General features: G+C 42.6%; 1 protein-coding gene across 1 annotated transcript in view; it reads left to right on the top strand.

The window, feature by feature from the left end:
* The first annotated feature begins 691 nt into the window (after positions 1–691).
* The window catches only part of LOC310790589 (ras-related protein Rap-1b-like), a 35,362-nt gene continuing 16,563 nt past the window's right edge, over positions 692–19,490 (top strand). The window contains exons 1-4 of the mRNA XM_083652299.1: positions 692–760; positions 11,609–11,682; positions 12,758–12,826; positions 16,487–16,543. Of these exons, the coding sequence (XP_083508425.1) occupies positions 11,626–11,682; positions 12,758–12,826; positions 16,487–16,543 (183 nt within the window). The 5' untranslated portion in view covers positions 692–760; positions 11,609–11,625. The remainder of the gene's footprint in view (positions 761–11,608; positions 11,683–12,757; positions 12,827–16,486; positions 16,544–19,490) is intronic.

Below are 19,490 nucleotides of genomic sequence, written 5' to 3' on the forward strand. Positions count from 1 at the left end.
TCAAAATAGAAGCTCACAACCTTCAAAATAAAAGCCCAGAACCTTAAATTTGAAAGTACCAAAACATTCGAAATAAAAGCTCCAAACTGTCAAGATAAAATCCCCAAAACACACACACAGACCTTTAAAACAAAAGCCAAAAAATAAACATAGACCTTCAAAATAAAATCTCATACACATCCAAAATAAAGGTCCAAACCAAACACAGACCTTCAAAATAAAAGCCCAAAACACGCACAGACCTTCAAAAATAAGAACCCAAAACAAACAGACCTTAATAAAAGCCTAAAACCTTCATAATAAAAACCCAAAACCTTCCAAAGCACAGAACCTTCAAAATAAGAGCTCAGAACCTTCAAAATAAAAGTGCAGAACCTTTGAAATAAAAGACCAAAATGTTTCACAATAAAAGCCCCAAACCTTCAAAATAAAATCCCAAAACACACACAGACCTTCCAAATAAACACTCAGAACACACACAGACCTTACACACACACACACTATCCGGGGTGTGTGTTGTACCATGCCGAAGGCCCACCAAACTAGATTTGATCAAGTTTTTTTTTACATTCTCACAAAATGCTATAACAAGGCTCTTATTTTGAAAGTAGTGACGGGAGGTCGTGGTGCTCGCCTCGTCTAACTTGACGTGGAGACTTGAGCAAGAGAGGGAGCGGCTCAGAGAGAGAGAGAGAGAGAGAGAGAGAGAGAGAGCGAGAGAGCGAGAGAGCGAGAGAGCGAGCGCAGCGGACGGATGACTGTGAGTGCCACTTCCTATCTCCTTGTCTCTTTTATCGTTCTTTCTTCTTCTTTTTCTCACGTCTTCCCGGGTCAGACAGACAGGCAGGGCGAGAGACAGATCCCGAGAGACAGACAAACAGAAGAGAGAGAGACAGGCCGAGCCGTGCTGTGCAGAGCTGGGCTGGGTTTGCGGAAGCGACCGGCAGAGAGAGAGAGAGAGAGAGAGAGAGAGAGAGACTTTTACTGTTATTATTATTGGATTAGACAGACAGGCAGCTCAACTGGGTAATATGCATGGTGGGTACGGACTGTCTTTCTGGCTGTCTCTCTCTCTCTCTCTCTCTCCCTGTCCATATACAAGGGTCTGTTCATCTCTCTCTCCCTCTCTCAGTGGAGTTGTATTGACAGGCCCCACCTAGTTTTGGTCGACTCGTGTGTGTGTGTGTGTGTGTGTGTGTGTGTGTGTGTGTGTGTGTGTGTGTGTGTGTGTGTGTGTGTGTGTGTGTGTGTGTGTGCGTGCGCGCGCGCGCGCGCGCGCGTGTGTGATGAAATCAACATAATGCTCTAATCGGGCATCCGGGTAGTCCAGCGGTATTCCCTGCCTACCAACACGAAGGTCGCATGTTCGAGCCCCTGTGTTACCTCTAGTTTGGTCAGACGTTCCTACAGACACAATTGGCCGTGTCTGCAGGTGGGGTATGAGTCCTTCTTCGCTGCACTATCGTTTGGGGCACCTGTTTGGGGGGGATCACGCCACGTCCTGCCGGTGAAACCCCTCGCTGTCAGGTGAAAGGAAGCGACTGGTGACTGCACATGTATCAGAGGAAGCATGTGCTAGCTAGTAGGGGTGCTCCGATCCGGCTAAGCCACGATCCGATCCGATTCCGATTCCTGGGGTCACGATCCGATTCCAGAATCGATTCTCGATTCCAACGATTCTCGATTCCAGAATCTAGAATCGATTCTCAATTATGTAGTTTTATATTGCAATAACACACAAAGGTAAATATAAGACAAAAAATGACAAATGTATTAACTCATTCACCGCCAATGACGTCTTTGACGTGTTATCAGCAATGGCCTTCCCCGCCAAGGACGTGTTTGACGTGTTTTTGTTTTTATTGGTGCAGCGCCTGCAGCAAACACTTGCCCAGCCTGTCACACAGACACAGGTCCCTGCCTTCAAAGGGTAGCCGACAGCACGCGATCAAACACATACCGCAGCTGTTGTTTTGAAATTGATGCAAGAGGAAATGCAGAGAACGGGTAACGCTTCCTTGTGCAGACAGGAGAAACATTGAAACGCCGAGCTGGAGTCGCCTTCCTCTGTGCCAGCCAGGAGAAAACGGGAGAAAGTAATCAAGAGATGTGTTTGATCATCGGAGGAATGAGGAAATGATCGATCAGTTTGCGAGGGCGGTGAGGACGTGTTGAATAGCCGAGGGGAAAACGGGAACGATCATAGATATGACAGGGAGACATGGACGAGGACGGTGTACCAGAACAAATCAAAATAAACACAGGAACAGCTAGGCAGCAGCGGGCAGAAGGCACTCACAGCAGCCCGCTGTCCTTCTCAAGATTCTTCAGTTGGTTCATGAAATCGCTGGGCTGCTCGCCCTCCAGTGTTGCTCCTGGCCAATCCCAGCGCCACAGGGCGTGGTTATTGCTTATCCTATGTTGGGTTAGAAATCTAAAAGGGGGATCGTGTGTGTGTGTGTGTGTGTGTGTGTGTGTGTGTGTGTGTGTGTGTGTGTGTGTGTGTGTGTGTGTGTGTCTGTCTGTCTGTCTGTCTGTCTGTCGGTGTGTCTGTCTGTCTGTCTGTCTGTCTGCACACTCACACCGAGTAAACTGTATTGTTGAATGTAAAAAAAAAGCACTTCATGTGTGTATATATATATATATATATATATTTTTTTTTTGTCATTTGTGTCCTAACGAATAATATTTACATGTCTGATGTCAATACAGTTCAAAATAAAAGAATTGAGAGTGAGTTATGCCTGAGATTGTGCCCTTTTACAAAAATGCTTTTTTCTCCCTTTTCTCTTCCCAGACAGGCTTTTTTGGTGAACATGGGGTGTATAAAAAGGGTTATAAGTAGAGTACAGAACATGCTAAAAGCTAACTTTCTTTTTGGGGGTGAAAGTAGAGACTTAGATCTTCATTTCGAGGTATTGGACATCACTGTAGTCCTAGTACAGAATTTACTGTGGGTCTTGAAAGATGACCAAACATTATGGAAATACTTGGCCTGTGCCAAAAATGCCAGTCAGATATTGGCAGTGAATGAGTTAATGCTGAACTTCAAATTCAACTTCTGTATTACAGTCAGGGCCTAAATTCATTTTGCAAACTAGGGGGGAATTCCCCCCTTATGTTCTTCAGATAAGATGGATTTATAGGCTGGGGGGGATCTGTAGACTTTTGGGGGGAATACATTAACCAGAGTTCTTAAGTGCAAGAGGTGGTGGCACCGTGGCAGTACAGTACACAAATGACATGAACATTTGGACACTTATTCAGCCGGTATCTTGCATGTTGCCTTCATGTGCACTGTACATTTTTTTTTTTTTTTACTATTTTAAGAATCGATTCTTGGGAGTTTGGAATCGATCCAGGAATCGTGGCGTTAAGAATCGCGATCCTTTCAGAATCGATTTTTTGGAGCACCCCTACTAGCTAGTCTACAACTCTCCCCAGATCGGCAGAGGGGGTGGAGCAACGACCGGGACAGCAAGGGGAATTGAATGTTCGTATGCCGTCACAACAACAATTCCATTCATAACCAACTCAAATGAGTTGAGAGAGCTAGAACCTTTAGTACAAACTCCATGGAGTTAAACATAGCAACAATTTGCATCACAGCTAACAGACCTTTAGATCGCTAACGCTTTTAGCATAACTATGGAATTGAACATTGCACAAATGTGCATCACGGCTAGTGGACTTTTAGATCGCTAAGGCTTTTATATTGCACATGCATGGTGCAAATCGGGCAGGGAATGCAAAGGTAGTATCAAACGAAACTCTAATGTGGTGTGTCCAAGTGGTGTTGCCGTACGTTGGTTAGCTGTCCAAGATGGCGGACCTGCTTGCGCATGAGCGAGAGAGCGACTACCCCTATGATCGTGGTCTGCAGTGCATACCCAGAATGCCTTGCGGACTGAAGAAGGCTGAGCTCGCGTGGGGATCACAGTAGAACAGACGCACACAATAATAAAATAATTCATTTCATTGACTTGTTATTTTGGTTTTAAGGATGTTGGTTGTTAAGGTTATGGTTAGGTTAGGGTTTTCTTATTTAACCAACCTTAACCTTAACCAAATTGTTTTACTTCCCCAACCATAATAACTATGGATGCACGATATGGATTTTTACAGCCGATACTATAACCGATAAATATTATGCTTCTCCTGGCCGATAACCGATACAATAAACCGATAATTATTTCACATTTTTGTATTGAAAAAATTTGTTTTTAATCTGTATTATGTATTAGTATGCACACCCGGGTTAAAAAAGAAAGAAAGGGCACATGTAGTGAGCAAAGATGGATGATTTAATATTCCATAGCTCTGACCTAACCAAATCTGACATCACTATTGTGAACACAAAACAAACAACACTTCTGATATAATATATGATTGTTTTAGTAAAGTGTATCACTCAATATTCAATACAAAAAATGCTTTTATAAAACCGAAAGCCTATAGCTGCTTAGTCTGCAGATAAAACAAAAGGCATAGTAATTTAGACTCTTATTGGCATGTTACTGGCAACTAAATGGGCTGCCTGAATTTTGCGTTGGGGCCAGTTCTATTGAAGTGAATGGGGCAGGCATGGAAAGCCTCACTATAAGCCATCATATCTGTGTCGTTTCACTTTTTACTGAAAAATGCTAATACACTATGTGATGTTGACTGGTGTGTTTTTATGTAAATGTGCACATTCGTTTTCCTTATTATTGGTAGATCATGACTGCCCCGCAGCTAGCTACATTAGCTTCACGTTAGCTTACATGTAACGTTAGCGTTAGTTGCTTTTGGAGACACAAACCCTGGACGTTTCATTTAGGGTAAAGCATGAGGTTCGCTATGTTTGACGCCAGCTCTGGGAGTATGAACTGCTTTAAATGCGGGGATGTTTGGTCACAACAAGCTTGAGAACCGCTGCCTGCTGAACAAGGTATGCCACGGATAGCTAGCTAACGTTAGCCACCACAACAGCTAACGTTAACGCCATTGAGTGTATGTTAACGATAAACAAATCCGCTGCCTCCTCCCCACGTTTGGTTTAGCGTAACGCCAGCTCAGACTGTCCCCTCATCTCAGAAACCCTGCGGGACATGTATTGCAAATTGCAATAGTGTTGTTTTGTTATATAATTTGAACCTGTCAACAGCCACACTGGAGCCATTATTCGCCAGCTGCTTGTGACGTCACGAGCACGCGACAACAATGCTCCACTTCCAATGCAAAACAAAGCCAAGTTGGCGCCATATTATCGGGGGCTATTTATCGGCTAAATGTCATTATTGGAATAATAAATAATAACGCAAAATAGCCATATCGGCTGATAACTTGTCGGTCCGATAAATATCGTACATCCCTAGTAATAACCAATGTAATGTAATGTTTTCAAATAAGAAAAACCGGGAAGGTATTTTCAGCATTCTGGGAATGTATTTTCCGCACGTACGCTGTTGTGCGCGTGCCCATATAGGCACGGGATTAAAACTTGGAAAGAATATTACAGCACTATGGCTCTAAAGAAATCTCGGTCAGCATCATTGCAGCAACAACAACCATGTTTTTACACACATTGTAGCCTACAAAACCCCTCATTTGACATGATCTGACATCTACACATAGGCTACAGCAAATACTGACATGCTCAGAATTTAATTGCGATAAAAGCCTAGTGATTCACTTACTTTTTTTCTTCTGTGGGGCACTTAGCAGCAGTGCAGTGTCGCTGTTTTCATCCACCTGGCGTGTCCTAGGTAACGCTGGTAGCATTAGCATTCACTTTACTTTTCTTTGAAATGTTGTTATGAGTTTCATAATAAAAGCACTCCTCAATAAATATATATTTTCAAACATAGTCTCTTTTAACACAATCTACCCATACTTATAAAACAGATTATCCTTTGTTTTTGTTTTTAATTTAAAATTTTAGTTCTTAAAGTTTGCATCAAAAAAAGATGCAGGGACTGCAGCCACCACAGGGGGGCCTGCAGCCCCCACAGCACCCCACTTCCCGCGCCACTGGAGGCAAAACGCCTAACAACCCACCAAGCCACAAAGCCCCACCACAACTTCAGCCGAATGTTTTTCTTATTGAAGCATGACCGACACCTAACCCTAAACTGAACCCCTGACCATAACCCTAACCAAACTGTTTGACTAGCCTACCAACCAACACCCTTAAAAGAAAAATGCATATGGTGTTTCTCATTCATTGTAGTCCTATTTATTAAGGTGCCGCCTAGGGCTGGGTCGGTTTGAAAATTTTAAAACCGGTTCGATATTGCCGTCTAAACCGGATCGAACCGGTATACCGATTTTTTTTGTATTTTTTTTTTTAAGCAGGGCTCCCGAGTGTGGCCCATAACTGTCTGTAGTGCAACTTCAGTCCACCTGATAGCGATAATACACCTCTAAGCTGGTATTGTCAACCAGCAATGATACTGAATAAAAAGAAGCAGGACACCTGTGTAACAAACACACCCTGTATTTATTTCTATTCTATTCAGCTTAACTTTTCTTCAAACATCAACATAATAAACAAAATAAGACTTTTGCATACTAGTGCAACTTGAGAAGAGGCTAATACGAACAATAGTGCAATCAGAATGGACTGGCAAATTTTTTTATTTTTATTTTTTTAGGTTTTTTCGGTTCGCACGTGATCAAACCGGTTTGGGCTCGTACACCGAACCGAACCGGTAAAAGCGGAAATCGACCCATGCCTAGTGCCGCCCGGAGCGCACCGACTCAACCCCACCCCCCCACCCCCTGCCGGGTTTGGAAACGCGGAGGGAGGCGATGGTCTATTTCACTATATAATTATTATAATGATACTACAGAAGACAAGAAGATCACTATAAGCTCTCACTGTAAGCCCACATCGGAGTAGGAATATTATAGATTATTCACCTTATGTAGCCCTGCCCACTTGACCCAGTTGTGTCATGACTTCCTGTTCAAAACACCGTCTGTTTTACCTGCTCACTAGTACTGTACTGTCACAGGAAGTGTCAACACAATAGGAACTAACTGGCTGACCCCTGTGTTCGAACATACGGTGAATAGGACCATGCTTTGCCATCACAGAAAAAATAAAAGGCTTGTTGGACAATATCACAGCATCATGTTTAGTTTAACATCATTACCTCATCTTTAATATCAGAATTCAAATCATATATATTGTGTTTAGTTATGGAGCACAGAGCCAAATTTTGGTGAGCAGATGAAGAGAACGGAGATGTCAGATCATAGGGTTAGGGTTAACAGGGTGCTATCAACAGGCAATTGTCGTGTGTGTGTGTGTGTGTGTGTGTGTGTGTGTGTGTGTGTGTGGGGGGGGGGGTTGTAGTCTAATTGCAGAATATACAGAGGTGAGCCTGAGCCGCGCTGCAGGAGGGGGAGAGAGTGGTTCGTGCGCGGTCATATGCATGTCATGTTTGTGCCAAAATTCATTATATTATAATAAACACTGGCTATCAATATCAAATCACATTATCATCACTGTTGAAGACGTTACCCGCATATTCTAAACCATTATAAAACGGCTCTCTCAAATCAACCAACTCTGTTCCTCTGCGCGCGCACTCTCTCTCTCTCTGTCTCTCTGCTTGTGTGCGTACGTGCTCGTCTCTTTTCTTTCTCTCCGAGAGAAAAGTCGTCGTTCCGGTGCGTTCCGGCTCTGGTGCGTTCCTGCTCTGGTGCGTTCCGGCTCTGGTGCGTTCCTGCTCTGGTGCGTTCCGGCTCTGGTGCGTTCCGGCTCTGGTGCGTTCCGGCTCTGGTGCGTTCCTGCTCTGGTGCGTTCCGGCTCTGGTGCGTTCCGGCTCTGGTGCGTTCCTGCTCTGGTGCGTTCCTGCGCTGGTGCGTTCCTGCTCTGGTGCGTTCCGGCTCTGGTGCGTTCCTGCTCTGGTGCGTTCCGGCTCTGGTGCGTTCCTGCTCTGGTGCGTTCCGGCTCTGGTGCGTTCCTGCTCTGGTGCGTTCCGGCTCTGGTGCGTTCCTGCTCTGGTGCGTTCCTGCTCTGGTGCGTTCCGGCTCTGGTGCGTTCCTGCTCTGGTGCGTTCCTGCTCTGGTGCGTTCCGGCTCTGGTGCGTTCCGGCTCTGGTGCGTTCCGGGCCGGCAGCACTACACCCCTGCTCGTTCCCTCGTTATCCCCACAGGAGCTCGGCCTTCTTCGGGCTGCAAAGCATTCTGGGTATGCAGGCCACAATTGTAGGGCTAGTAGTCGCTATATCGTGGCTGACCAAATTGGGGCCCGCAGGCGTAGACGTACTAGAAGACGTACGAATCCATCAACTCTAAATCTAACTACCGGTAATAAGATTACTGTTAAAAGAGTAGTGTTTTTATTATTTTGAAAATTAACTTTAGATTTAGAATGTAAATGGTCTATAAAATATAATACACTTTAATGTATTATACATTTTTGGCCCTTCATAGGAAAGGATTTGGGCACCTCTGTGCTATATAGATAAGTCATAATTAGCCAGCATGCCAATGTGCAGATACATGTAAACAGGGAGGCCATGTGACCACACAGCTGGCGGCGATGTCACAATGCAGGAATCCTTCCTGGTTACTGTTGCTATGCACATACTGTTGCTATGCACTGTGTGTGTGTGTGTGTGTGTGTGTTAGTGTGTGTGTGTGTGTGTGTTAGTGTGTGTGTGTGTGTGTGTGTGTGTGTGTGTGTGTGTGTATGTGTGTATGTGTGTGTGTCGTGTGTGCAGTCATGCTGCAGTGTGTTTGCAGTGGCTGGTGTCGTCAGAGCAACATGAAGCATCATGACAGAGGCACACACACACACACACACACACACACATACACACACACACACACACACACACACACACCGCCCATCACCACGGTAACTCTGACAGAGCCTCATTAACAAAGATGATCTGTGTGTGTGTGTGTGTGTGTGTTAGTGTGTGTGTGTGTGTGTGTGTGTGTGTGTGTGTGTGTGTGTGTATGTGTGTGTGTCGTGTGTGCAGTCATGCTGCAGTGTGTTTGCAGTGGCTGGTGTCGTCAGAGCAACATGAAGCAACATGACAGAGGCACACACACACACACACACACACACACACACACACACTAACACACACACACACACACACACACACACACACACACACACACACACACACACACACCGCCCATCACCACGGTAACTCTGACAGAGCCTCATTAACAAAGATGATCTGTGTGTGTGTGTGTGTGTAGGTTAGACAGATGGTCTCTCTCTCTGTTTGTAAATGCCAAGTCCCTTATTTGTCCCAGAATCCCCACTGCTGTTAGCAGCATTAGCGTTAGCAGTTTTAGAAACATCAGAAGGACCAATGATGCAGCTCTGTTGCCTCAGTTCACAGCAACAAGGTCCCGGGTTCAAACCCCGGTCCTTCCCAGGTCCTTTCTCTGTGGAGTTTGCATGTTCTCCCGTGTTCGTGTGGGTTTCCCCCCACCATCTAGAGCCCGACCGATACTGGATTTTTGAGGCCAATGTCGATACCGATATTATTTAAAAAAAATCGGATCTCGACATATCGGCCGATATTCTTATATTATATATATATATTACACAATTGATCAATATATTATATTACACAATTGTTTTACAATGATCCATCAAATATCAAACCACTTGACAAAGATATGACTTGACATGACTTGAGATATGTAATGTAGGGAGGATATTTTACAGCTTATCAATAAACTTTATTGACATCAATGCAATGAAACGGTAAACTTCACTGGGAATTTAATAATTATAAATAACTAGAAATAGAAAAACACAAATCGAACAAATATAAAATATAACTTGAGTTAAGAAAAAAGATCAAATATACACAACATGCTGTCTATAAAAAATATCTGCAATATCGGCCAACATATCGACCGATACGATATATCGGTTATCGCCCGATATCGCCCGATAATATCGGTGGCCCCGTTATATCGGTTGGGCTCTATCAAATAGGGATGGGCATTTCTAGCAAAAACACTATTCGAAATTCGCTGGCCAAAGTCGACTTTTAATCGAAATTCGAAAGATTTTTTTTTTTTTTTTTTTTTTTTTTTGTGTGAGTGAAATGTTGCATTGTCTCCCCTGATTCTAAGTCTAAGGCTTTATTAATTAATAGAAAAAGCTTCTGCTGTGGATTTTTAGCTCAAACAAGCATTGCACCACTGAAGTAAAGAACATGTTACATGACATTGACATTTTCGTAAATAAAAAACAGTTTTGACAATCATGAGTGGTTCATTAAATATTTAGTAGGCTCAGGTCTGAGTGCCAAAGGGGTGCCAAAGTCACCCCCTCTCCCTCTTCATGGGATTTCATCCGCCATTCATTTTTCCATTAACCTTGCTTAAAATGCTTATACAAATTGTTTTACTTGCTCAAACCAAGCGATTCGACTATACTTAGAATCAGGGGAGACAATGCAACATTTCACTCACACACACAAAAAAAAAAAAAAAAAAAAAATTCTTCGAATTTCGACTTTCAATAATAAAAGTCGACCTTGATAATAACAATGATTATTCGAAAATTTGAAATTCGATGCCCATCCCTACTATCAAAGACATGTAGCGTTAATACTCCTGTCAGTGCTCCTGACCAAGGCACTGGCAATCGAACTGGAGTTGGTCCCCGGGACAAGAGATTCAAGATTCAAGATTTTTATTGTCACTCTGTTGTACAAGTACACACATGTACACACAAGTACACACATGTGAAATTCTTATGCTGTAGGTTCTGTTACAGACAAGGTGCAGTAGGTAAAATAGTGCAAAATCACAGCAAACAACAAATAGCGCACAAAAACACAGCACTCTGGCTGCCCCCTGCTCCTAGTTCTAGGAAGGTTTCTAGTAGAGGATGGGTCAAATGCAGAGGATGAATTTCCCCATGGGGATAATAAATAAAGGATAACTTAACTTAACTTCTCAAGAACCGCGCATTTCTGTTCAATATGTGCAGCAATCATTTATGTCCAGAATTCAGGTGCAGTGCCCGTCCGCTCCACTGCTGCTGCAGAGAGCGCTGTTTGACCGGCCGCTAAGTTTATTCATGTTAGCGTGTCCAAACTGCACCAGGACACTGCACTTCCTCAGGTCCCCAACAGCACACACACGAGCCGGTCCACGTGTCCTGGAAGATTTCAATGTCCCGCACAAATCAGACAAATCACACAGACAGACGTACGGAGTTTGATACCCTCACATTCACAATACACTTATATTGCAGTGATATGTGGAGATTCCAGCACCGCTGACATGTGATTGGCTGCTGAAAACTGATGTCCAAGAGTGAAGTTGGTAACCTGGCAACCCCTCTCTCTTTGTTTCTCTCTCTCTCTCTCTCTCTCTCTCTCTCTCTCTCTCTCTCTCTCTCTCTCTCTCTCTGTGTGTCTCTCTCTCTCCCTCTGTCTCTCCCTCTCTGTGTGTGTCTCTCTCTCTCCCTCTGTCTCCCCTCTCTCTCTCCCTCTGTCTCCCCTCTCTCTCTCTCTCTGTCTCCCCTCTCTCTCTCCCTCTGTCTCCCCTCTCTCTCTCTCTCTCTCTCTCTCTGTGTGTGGGTCTCTCTCTCCCTCTGTCTCCCCTCTCTCTCTCTCTCTAACAGACAGACAGACAGACAGGATGCGTGAATACAAACTGGTTGTTTTAGGATCAGGAGGAGTTGGCAAGTCTGCTTTGGTAAGATACTACTACAGTATTACTATTACTATTCTGTTACTATTCTGTTACTATTCTGTTACTATCACTATCACTACTACTACTACTGATGGGAGATGGGAGCTGAACATCAGAGCTCTCTCACCAAGAAGGCACAACAGAGGATGTATTTCCTGCGGCAGCTGAAGAAATTCAAAGTGCCATGGTGCACTTCTACACCTCCATCGTTGAGTCCATCCTCACCTCCTCCATCACCGTCTGGTACGCCGCTGCTGCCCTCAAGGACATCAACAGACTACAGTGCATCATCCGCTGCGCTAAAAAGGTGGTTGGATGCAGCCTGCCATCCTGAAGCTGAAGCGGTCTCGGTAAATCACGGCCGACCCCTCCCACCCAGGTCATAAACTCTTTGGGGCCCTGACCCTTGGCAGGAGACTGAGGTATGGCAGTACCAGAACCTCTCGACACAGGGACAGCTTCACAGCTTCTTCCCAACTGCCACCCGCCTCTTCAACGAAACCCCAAAGCCCCCACAAATAAGGAATTTATCACTCCCCTCCCCCCATCATATGTCACTTTAAACCAAAGGACTTAACTTAAAAGAATATAATTGTTTTTCTGTATAGCTCTGACTTCTACTATTCATGTGATTATGACCGCTATGCTGCATACTAAGACAAATTCCTCATTTGTAATCGATTACTTACTGTGGCTATTAAAGTGTAATCTGATTACTTACTCTGGCTATTAAAGTGAATCTTGAATCTTGATCTAGTTACTGTGTCTACAGTAGGTCGTCCCATTTCCACACTCTGGTCTGACCCAGTGACTACAATACAGACATTACTACAGATCTGACCCAGTGACTACAATACAGACATTACTACAGATCTGACCCAGTGACTACAATACAGACATTGCTACAGATTGTGATTCATACACACAATGGAGATGTGTGTGTGTGGGGGGGAGTACGGGGCGGTGGTTAATTCCATTCCACTGAGTTCTAATAGAGCTCCATTAACACTCATGGCCTACTTCTCTCTCTCTCTCTGCCTGTCTCTCTCTCTCTCTCTCTGCCTGTCTGTCTCTTCAGACCGTCCAGTTTGTTCAGGGAATCTTTGTGGAGAAATACGATCCGACGATAGAAGATTCTTACAGAAAGGTAAGAACAGAAACGAAACGAAAGATACAAACAGAATCTATGATGACAAAAAAGAAAACTGACCAGGCAAAACAAGTTCTGCCATAATCCTCAAATGTCGCCTCCTTCTAACACGGCCTCCTCTATCAGATACAACAGGCACATCCGTACAGTCAGGTCATACAGTGGAAACCTGTTGTCAGTACACGTTTGTCCAGTAACAGTTAGCCACACGACCGTTTGTCCAGTATCAGAGAGCCACACAACTGTTTTCCAGGAACACAGTCTGCCACACCACCGTTTGTCCAGTAACACAGCTGCCACAACACCGTTTGTCCAGTAACAGTTAGCCACATGGCTGTTTGTCCAGTAACAGTTAGCCACAACACCGTTTCTCCAGTAACAGTCTGCCACATGACCGTTTGTCCAGTAACACAATCTGCCACACCACCGTTTGTCCACTAACAGTCAGCCACACCACCGCTTGTCCAGTAACAGTATGTCACACCACCGCTTGTCCAGTAACAGTATGCCACACCACCAGTGTTGGGGGTAACTCATTACAAAAGTAACATATTACATGTAATATATTACTTTTAGCAGTAACTCACAAACTCAGTAATATAACTTATTACTAGGGGTGTCACAATATATCGTCCCACGAAATTTCACGATAGTAAAACGTCACGATATGTATCGTTGAGATGAAATCTCATATCGCAAAAAAAAAAAAAAAAAACTTTTTTTTTTTTTTCAAAAACTAGACTAAGAAACGTCTTTGTTTGTTGAAGTTCAATGTGTGGAAAGTAGTTCAGTTGAACAAGTCTCTGAAGAGACACATGAGAAGTTATACAGGAGAGAAACCATTCAATTGAGTTTCTGGCAAAACTGTTTACTTGACAGGAAAAACTGAAGATGCATAAAAAATAGATTAAGAAAAGTCTTGTTGTTTGAGTTTGAAGAAAAACTGAAGATGCATAATGAGAATTTATACTGCTGAGAAACCTTTTAGTTCAAAGTAAATCTAAGTGACGGTGTAACTCATTCTATTTCAAGATAAGCCTTATCTCCAATCTCATGTTTTTTCTAGTTGTTATTGTAATAACAATTTCCCACAACAGCATGTTTTGTATTTGTGCATTTCAAATAAAATACTACTTTTCCAGTCATATATTGTCATTATTCAAGTTTAAAAAAAGATTGTTAAAATCGTATCGTATCGTATCGTTATCGTGAACCCAGTATCGTGATACGTATCGTATCGTGAACTGAGTGTATCGTGACACCCCTACTTATTACCAATAGGATTTCAGTAATATTATACCAGTTACTTTGTCAAGTAACTCAAGTTACAAATTTAGTACATTTTTGTTTTTAATCACAGCACATATTTAAATAAAGATACAATCATTTCCTAATCAAACTGTCTGCTTTTATGCAAATAACCACTATAGATGACAATATCAAAGGAAAAGTATAACATCTAGAATTTTGGACGGTTTACACTGACTTCAAGACAGTTTAAATTATTTTTCGGGATGGTTCCGGGGCAGCGGATGTTATTCTGCTACTGCAGTTATTTTGGTGAAAGTAATGCAAAAGTAGTGTAATAAGTAATGAGTTACTCAACACAGATAGTAATATTGTAAAGTAACTTATTACTTTCAAATGAAAGTAACTAGTAATATGTAGTATATTACATTTTGAAAGTAACTTGCCCAACACTGCACACCACCGCTTGTCCAGTAACAGTCAGCCACATCACCGTTTGTGCAGTAAAAGTTAGCCACAACACTGTTTGTCCAGTAACAGTATGCCACACCACTGTCCGATAACAGTTAGCCACACCACCGTTTGTATCAGTAACACAGTCAGCCACACCTCCATTTGTCCAGTAACAATTAGCCACACCACCATTTGTCCAGTAACACAGTCAGCCACACCACCGTTAAAAATCGATTCTCAGATTTTTAATCAATTTTTATTTTAATCCTTTGATATCGATGTCCAGAGATCGATTTTATTTTATTTTATTTTATTTATTTTATTATTATTTTTTTTATTAAATAAACATAGGCTAAAATATTGTGCTGTGTGTGGTAGTTGAAACATAGTTTCAAGTTGACGTTTATTTATGTTTGTATTTGAAACAAAAACATAAATACTGTAGGCTACATAAATGGAAATGTTTGATTATTAATTATCTACTTTTAGAAATTATATAGGCTGAAATCAAATCACTGTGCATAATTGTGAAAGTGTCTTTATTGGCAGATGAAAAGGCTGTTATTTACCCTTTGTCACCACCTGGTGAGTAAATATATTAAAATTGACAAGCAGTCAGCAACTTTTTTTCCCCATGTATCTACTTGGCGCAAAAAAGTCATGTAATTCAGGTTACAGCTCAAAAAACACGTTTTGGTATATCACTAACCAAATCGATATTGAAATTAATCGAATCGGAATCGAATCGAATCGAATCGAGATGAATCGATTCACAACCTTGTGAATCGGAATCGAATCGATTCTTGAAATTTGAACCAATACCCAGCTCTAGTAACAAAGTCAGCCACACCACCATTTGTCCAGTAACAGTTAGCCCCACGACTGTTTGTCCAGTAACATAGTCAGCTACACCGCCCTTTGTCCAGTAACAAAACACTCTGAGTTACTGTGACACAGTCAACTGTGGGTCTTTACCCACTTCTACAGGTCTGCTATTGAGAGTGTACTCACTTTTTCCATGCTTGTCTGGTTTGATCACACAACCACTCAGGACAAGACTCTGCTGGAAAGAGTAGTACAGTAGTGGCATCTAAAATCATCGGCTGCAGTCTTCCCACAATTACATCACTTTATTCCACAAGAATAATCAGGAAGGCTAATACTGTAGAATCATAGCAGACCGTTCTCATCCGGCACACTCCCTCTGCAATCTCCTCCCATCAGCCAGGAGATACAGAAGCAAAACAAGAGCAAAACATCTGGCTTCACAGATAGCACCTACCTCCAAACATCTGGCTTCACAGATAGCACCTACCTCCAAGCCATAAGACATCTGAACTTGCACTGATTCATTATGTTTGATCTATAGCACTTTAAACTGGATGCACATTCTGCTGAATACGATGCTGCTGGGTACTGCTCCTGAATGTATTTTTGTTGTGTTTAATGTTTATTGTTTGTATATTGTGTGCTGCTGCACTGTCTTTGCCTGAGAGTGAACCAAGACAAATTCCTATCAACTATGTTGACATGGCAATACATGTATTGAATCTTGAATCTTAGCCATACTCTCTACTCTAAAACACTATCAGTTACTGTGACACAGTCAACTGTCTGTCTTTAGCCCTAGTCTCTATTCCAAAACACTTATGAGTTGTAGCTTGAGAAGAATCAGCCCAGTTCACCTGAACAAACTGTTAGCTAGCTAGCTAACTAGCCAGCAAACACACTGATGATAACATTAGCAAGTGTGCTAATCACATGTGTTGGCAACAAGACAGTGATGGTTAGCTGACAAGATGCTATGGTTAGCTAGCTAACAAGCTGACATTATCTAAACACTAAATCAACATGAGTTCTGACAGAAGAATTAACTTTTCTGCTCTCTCTGTCTGTCTGTCTGTCTGTCTGTCTGTCTGTCTGTCTGTCTGTCTCTCTCTCTCTCCCTCTCTCCAGCAAGTAGAGGTCGATGGGCAGCAGTGTATGTTGGAGATCCTTGACACAGCAGGAACAGTAAGTGTGTGTCTGTCTCTCTACCTGTCTGTCTGACCACCTCTTCAAGGAGGTCTTGGTCCGGTTGTTTGGTCTGCTTTTGGTGTGTACAATAGTTCGATTGCTGTGTTCACACCAAACCAACCGCACCAAGGGGGAAAACCAACTCTCTCGATTCAACCGAAGCAAACCGAAAGTTGTGAAAATGACCCAAGGTGTTCTCGGTCCAGTCCCAAACGAACTCTGAAGTGGTTTGTTTGTGGTGAGAACGTGATCTGACCTCAGTCCCACCCAACTACAACAGTAGAGTATTACTAATATACATGTAGTGTTACAACTATAGCAGTATAGTATTATTACTATAATGTCACTCACAACTAGCAGTATAGTATTACTACTATATTACAACTATAGCAGTATAGTATTTTCAAGACGTTTAATGAAGTGCATTGGGCATTCTGCTGGTACAGTTTTGCCTGGTATATGTAAAGGTTAATCAGTTTCCCCTAGAAACATTTTCAGGCCTGGAGGGATTTTGAAACGTACCCCGACCGCTACGGTGGGGGGCCCTCGCTGGCGACGCTAAACTTTTAGCTAACCTGTTCGCATCTATGTTCACAATGGCATCCCAAGTATCATCATACTATTATGGGATGCGATGCGAACAGTTGTATTATGGGATGTGCGTTTCCCAGGCAATGACACGTTGACACGTTTTTGAACAGCGCACGCTGGCACGATGCTCCTAAAAGCAAAATGCTTATTGTTTTGAATGATTTGGCATCTTCTATTACTGTCAACACCAGTATTGTTGTATTGTAATAATATGCCATAAAGGTTTATTGAAATGTTGGGGAGAGCAGGGGAAAAAAGCTATACATATACATATATATATTAGGGCTGGGTCGGTTTGAAAATTTTAAAACCGGTTCGAGCAGGGCTCCCGAGTGTGGCCCATAACTGTCTGTAGTGCAACTTCAGTCCACCTGATAGCGATAATACACCTCTAAGCTGGTATTGTCAACCAGCAATGATACTGAATAAAAAGAAGCAGGACACCTGTGTAACAAACACACCCTATATTTATTTCTCATAACTATTCAGCTCAACTTTTCTTCTAAACATCAAAATAATAAATGAAATAAGACTTCTGCCTATAGTGCAACTTGAGAAAATGCTAATAAAAACACAAGCAGTGCAATCAGAATGGATTGGCTTACAGCTGAGCTGCCTTATAAACTTCAAAACTCACAAATTCACACAATATAGGGCCTAGGCATGGGTCGGTTTGAACATTTTGAAACCGGTTCGATATTCCCCAAAAAAACGTATAAAAGCGGCTGCAGTTGGTGGCGATAATGCACCTCTAAGCTGGTATGCTGCCAACCAGCACGAACACTGAATACAAATAAGCAGAACCTTTTGGCCCCTATCGTTGCATCGGCGCAGTTTCTAGGCCGAGCGGCAGGCGCAGATCAAAGCAGTGGGCGTGGAAAGGCGCACTTGATATCGTCGTGCTGGCGCTAGATGCAGCCCAAAGCATTACAACCACGCCTTTTAGGCGTAAAATTATGCACCGTCATGCTCATTGGATAAGTGCAATAAACGAATCGCACGCTTGCCTTTTTAGCTCCAATTCCAGTGATCCCGCAAAACCAGACGAAAGCCAAACGCTCTGCCCCCCCCCCCCCCCCTCCCTTCATCCAGCCTGTCTGTCTGCATTATAGGCTATTATTCCATATTATTATGCTTCTCAAACCAATCTAACTGCAGTTTCAATACTGCAAGCATGTAAATACGCTACACTATAGCAAGATCAAAGTGAAAATAATGTTCTATGCATCAGCTAGAAAAATATAGCCTATTAGATTGGTGAAAGTTTGTCCAGAAAGATATCATTTTCTCTCGCCTGCTGCAGGAAGGATGATGCACATAAATATACCCTACATTATGTCAAGTCATTGCATAAATGTGTTTTTATTGTAAAACTAAATGTGAAATAGGGCCAAGTTATTGGAGGGATATCACAGTATAGCAGATGCCATTAGAAGCGCGTTCCGAAGCGCGTTCAGAAGCGCGTTCCGCTGTTACTTCTCTAAATCACGTTAACTCGACAAGGGGTATATATATGCCCAGGAGGACATATATGTTTCACATAGGGTGGTGTTTTCATTTCGATTTTTTATTTGGTCCAATATTGAAATGTTGACAATGGCAGGCTGTGTTACCATTACACATTAATTTAGAACTACCTTTTATATCTATTTTGGCTCATTTGGTGGCTATTTAGTAGCGAAATGAAGAAACACAATGCATGCTGGGAACTCAGAGAGAGAGAGAGAGAAGGGTGACAGAGAAGAAGCAGTGAAGGCAGAGAATAGGCCTGCTTTTCAAAAGCGCAAAGCGCTAAATGTAGGCCAGATCCCAAGATATCACTAGGCTGGTATTTAGCGCCGACACGCCCACTTTGGGACTGCGCCACGCCCATTCGGCCTAAAGCGCATTTGGCAGCCTAAAGCCTATTGCTATCTTGCCGAAACAGGCGCAAGGCACGTTTTTTTGCGGTTAAGGCCCGTAATAGCGCCGATGGCCTGTGGGAGAATAGAGCCCTTTAACTGTAACAACACACTGTTTTTATTTCTCATAACTATTCAGCTTAACTTTTCTTCAAACATCAACATAATAAACAAAATAAGACTTTTGCCTACTAGTGCAACTTAAGAAGAGGCTAATACGAACAATAGTGCAATCAGAATGGACTGGCAACAAAAAATAAAATAATTTTTTTTTTTTTTTTTTTTTTTTAGGTTTTTAGGTTTTTTCGGTTTGCACGTGATCAAACCGGTTTGGGCTCGTATACCGAACCGAACCGGTAAAACCGGAAATCGACCCATGCCTAATATAAATATATATATATATATATATATATATATATATATATATATATATATATATATATATATATATG

This window comes from Poromitra crassiceps (genome assembly GCF_964638095.1).
Source record: "Poromitra crassiceps genome assembly, chromosome: 2".
In the NCBI taxonomy this organism is placed as follows: domain Eukaryota; kingdom Metazoa; phylum Chordata; class Actinopteri; order Beryciformes; family Melamphaidae; genus Poromitra; species Poromitra crassiceps.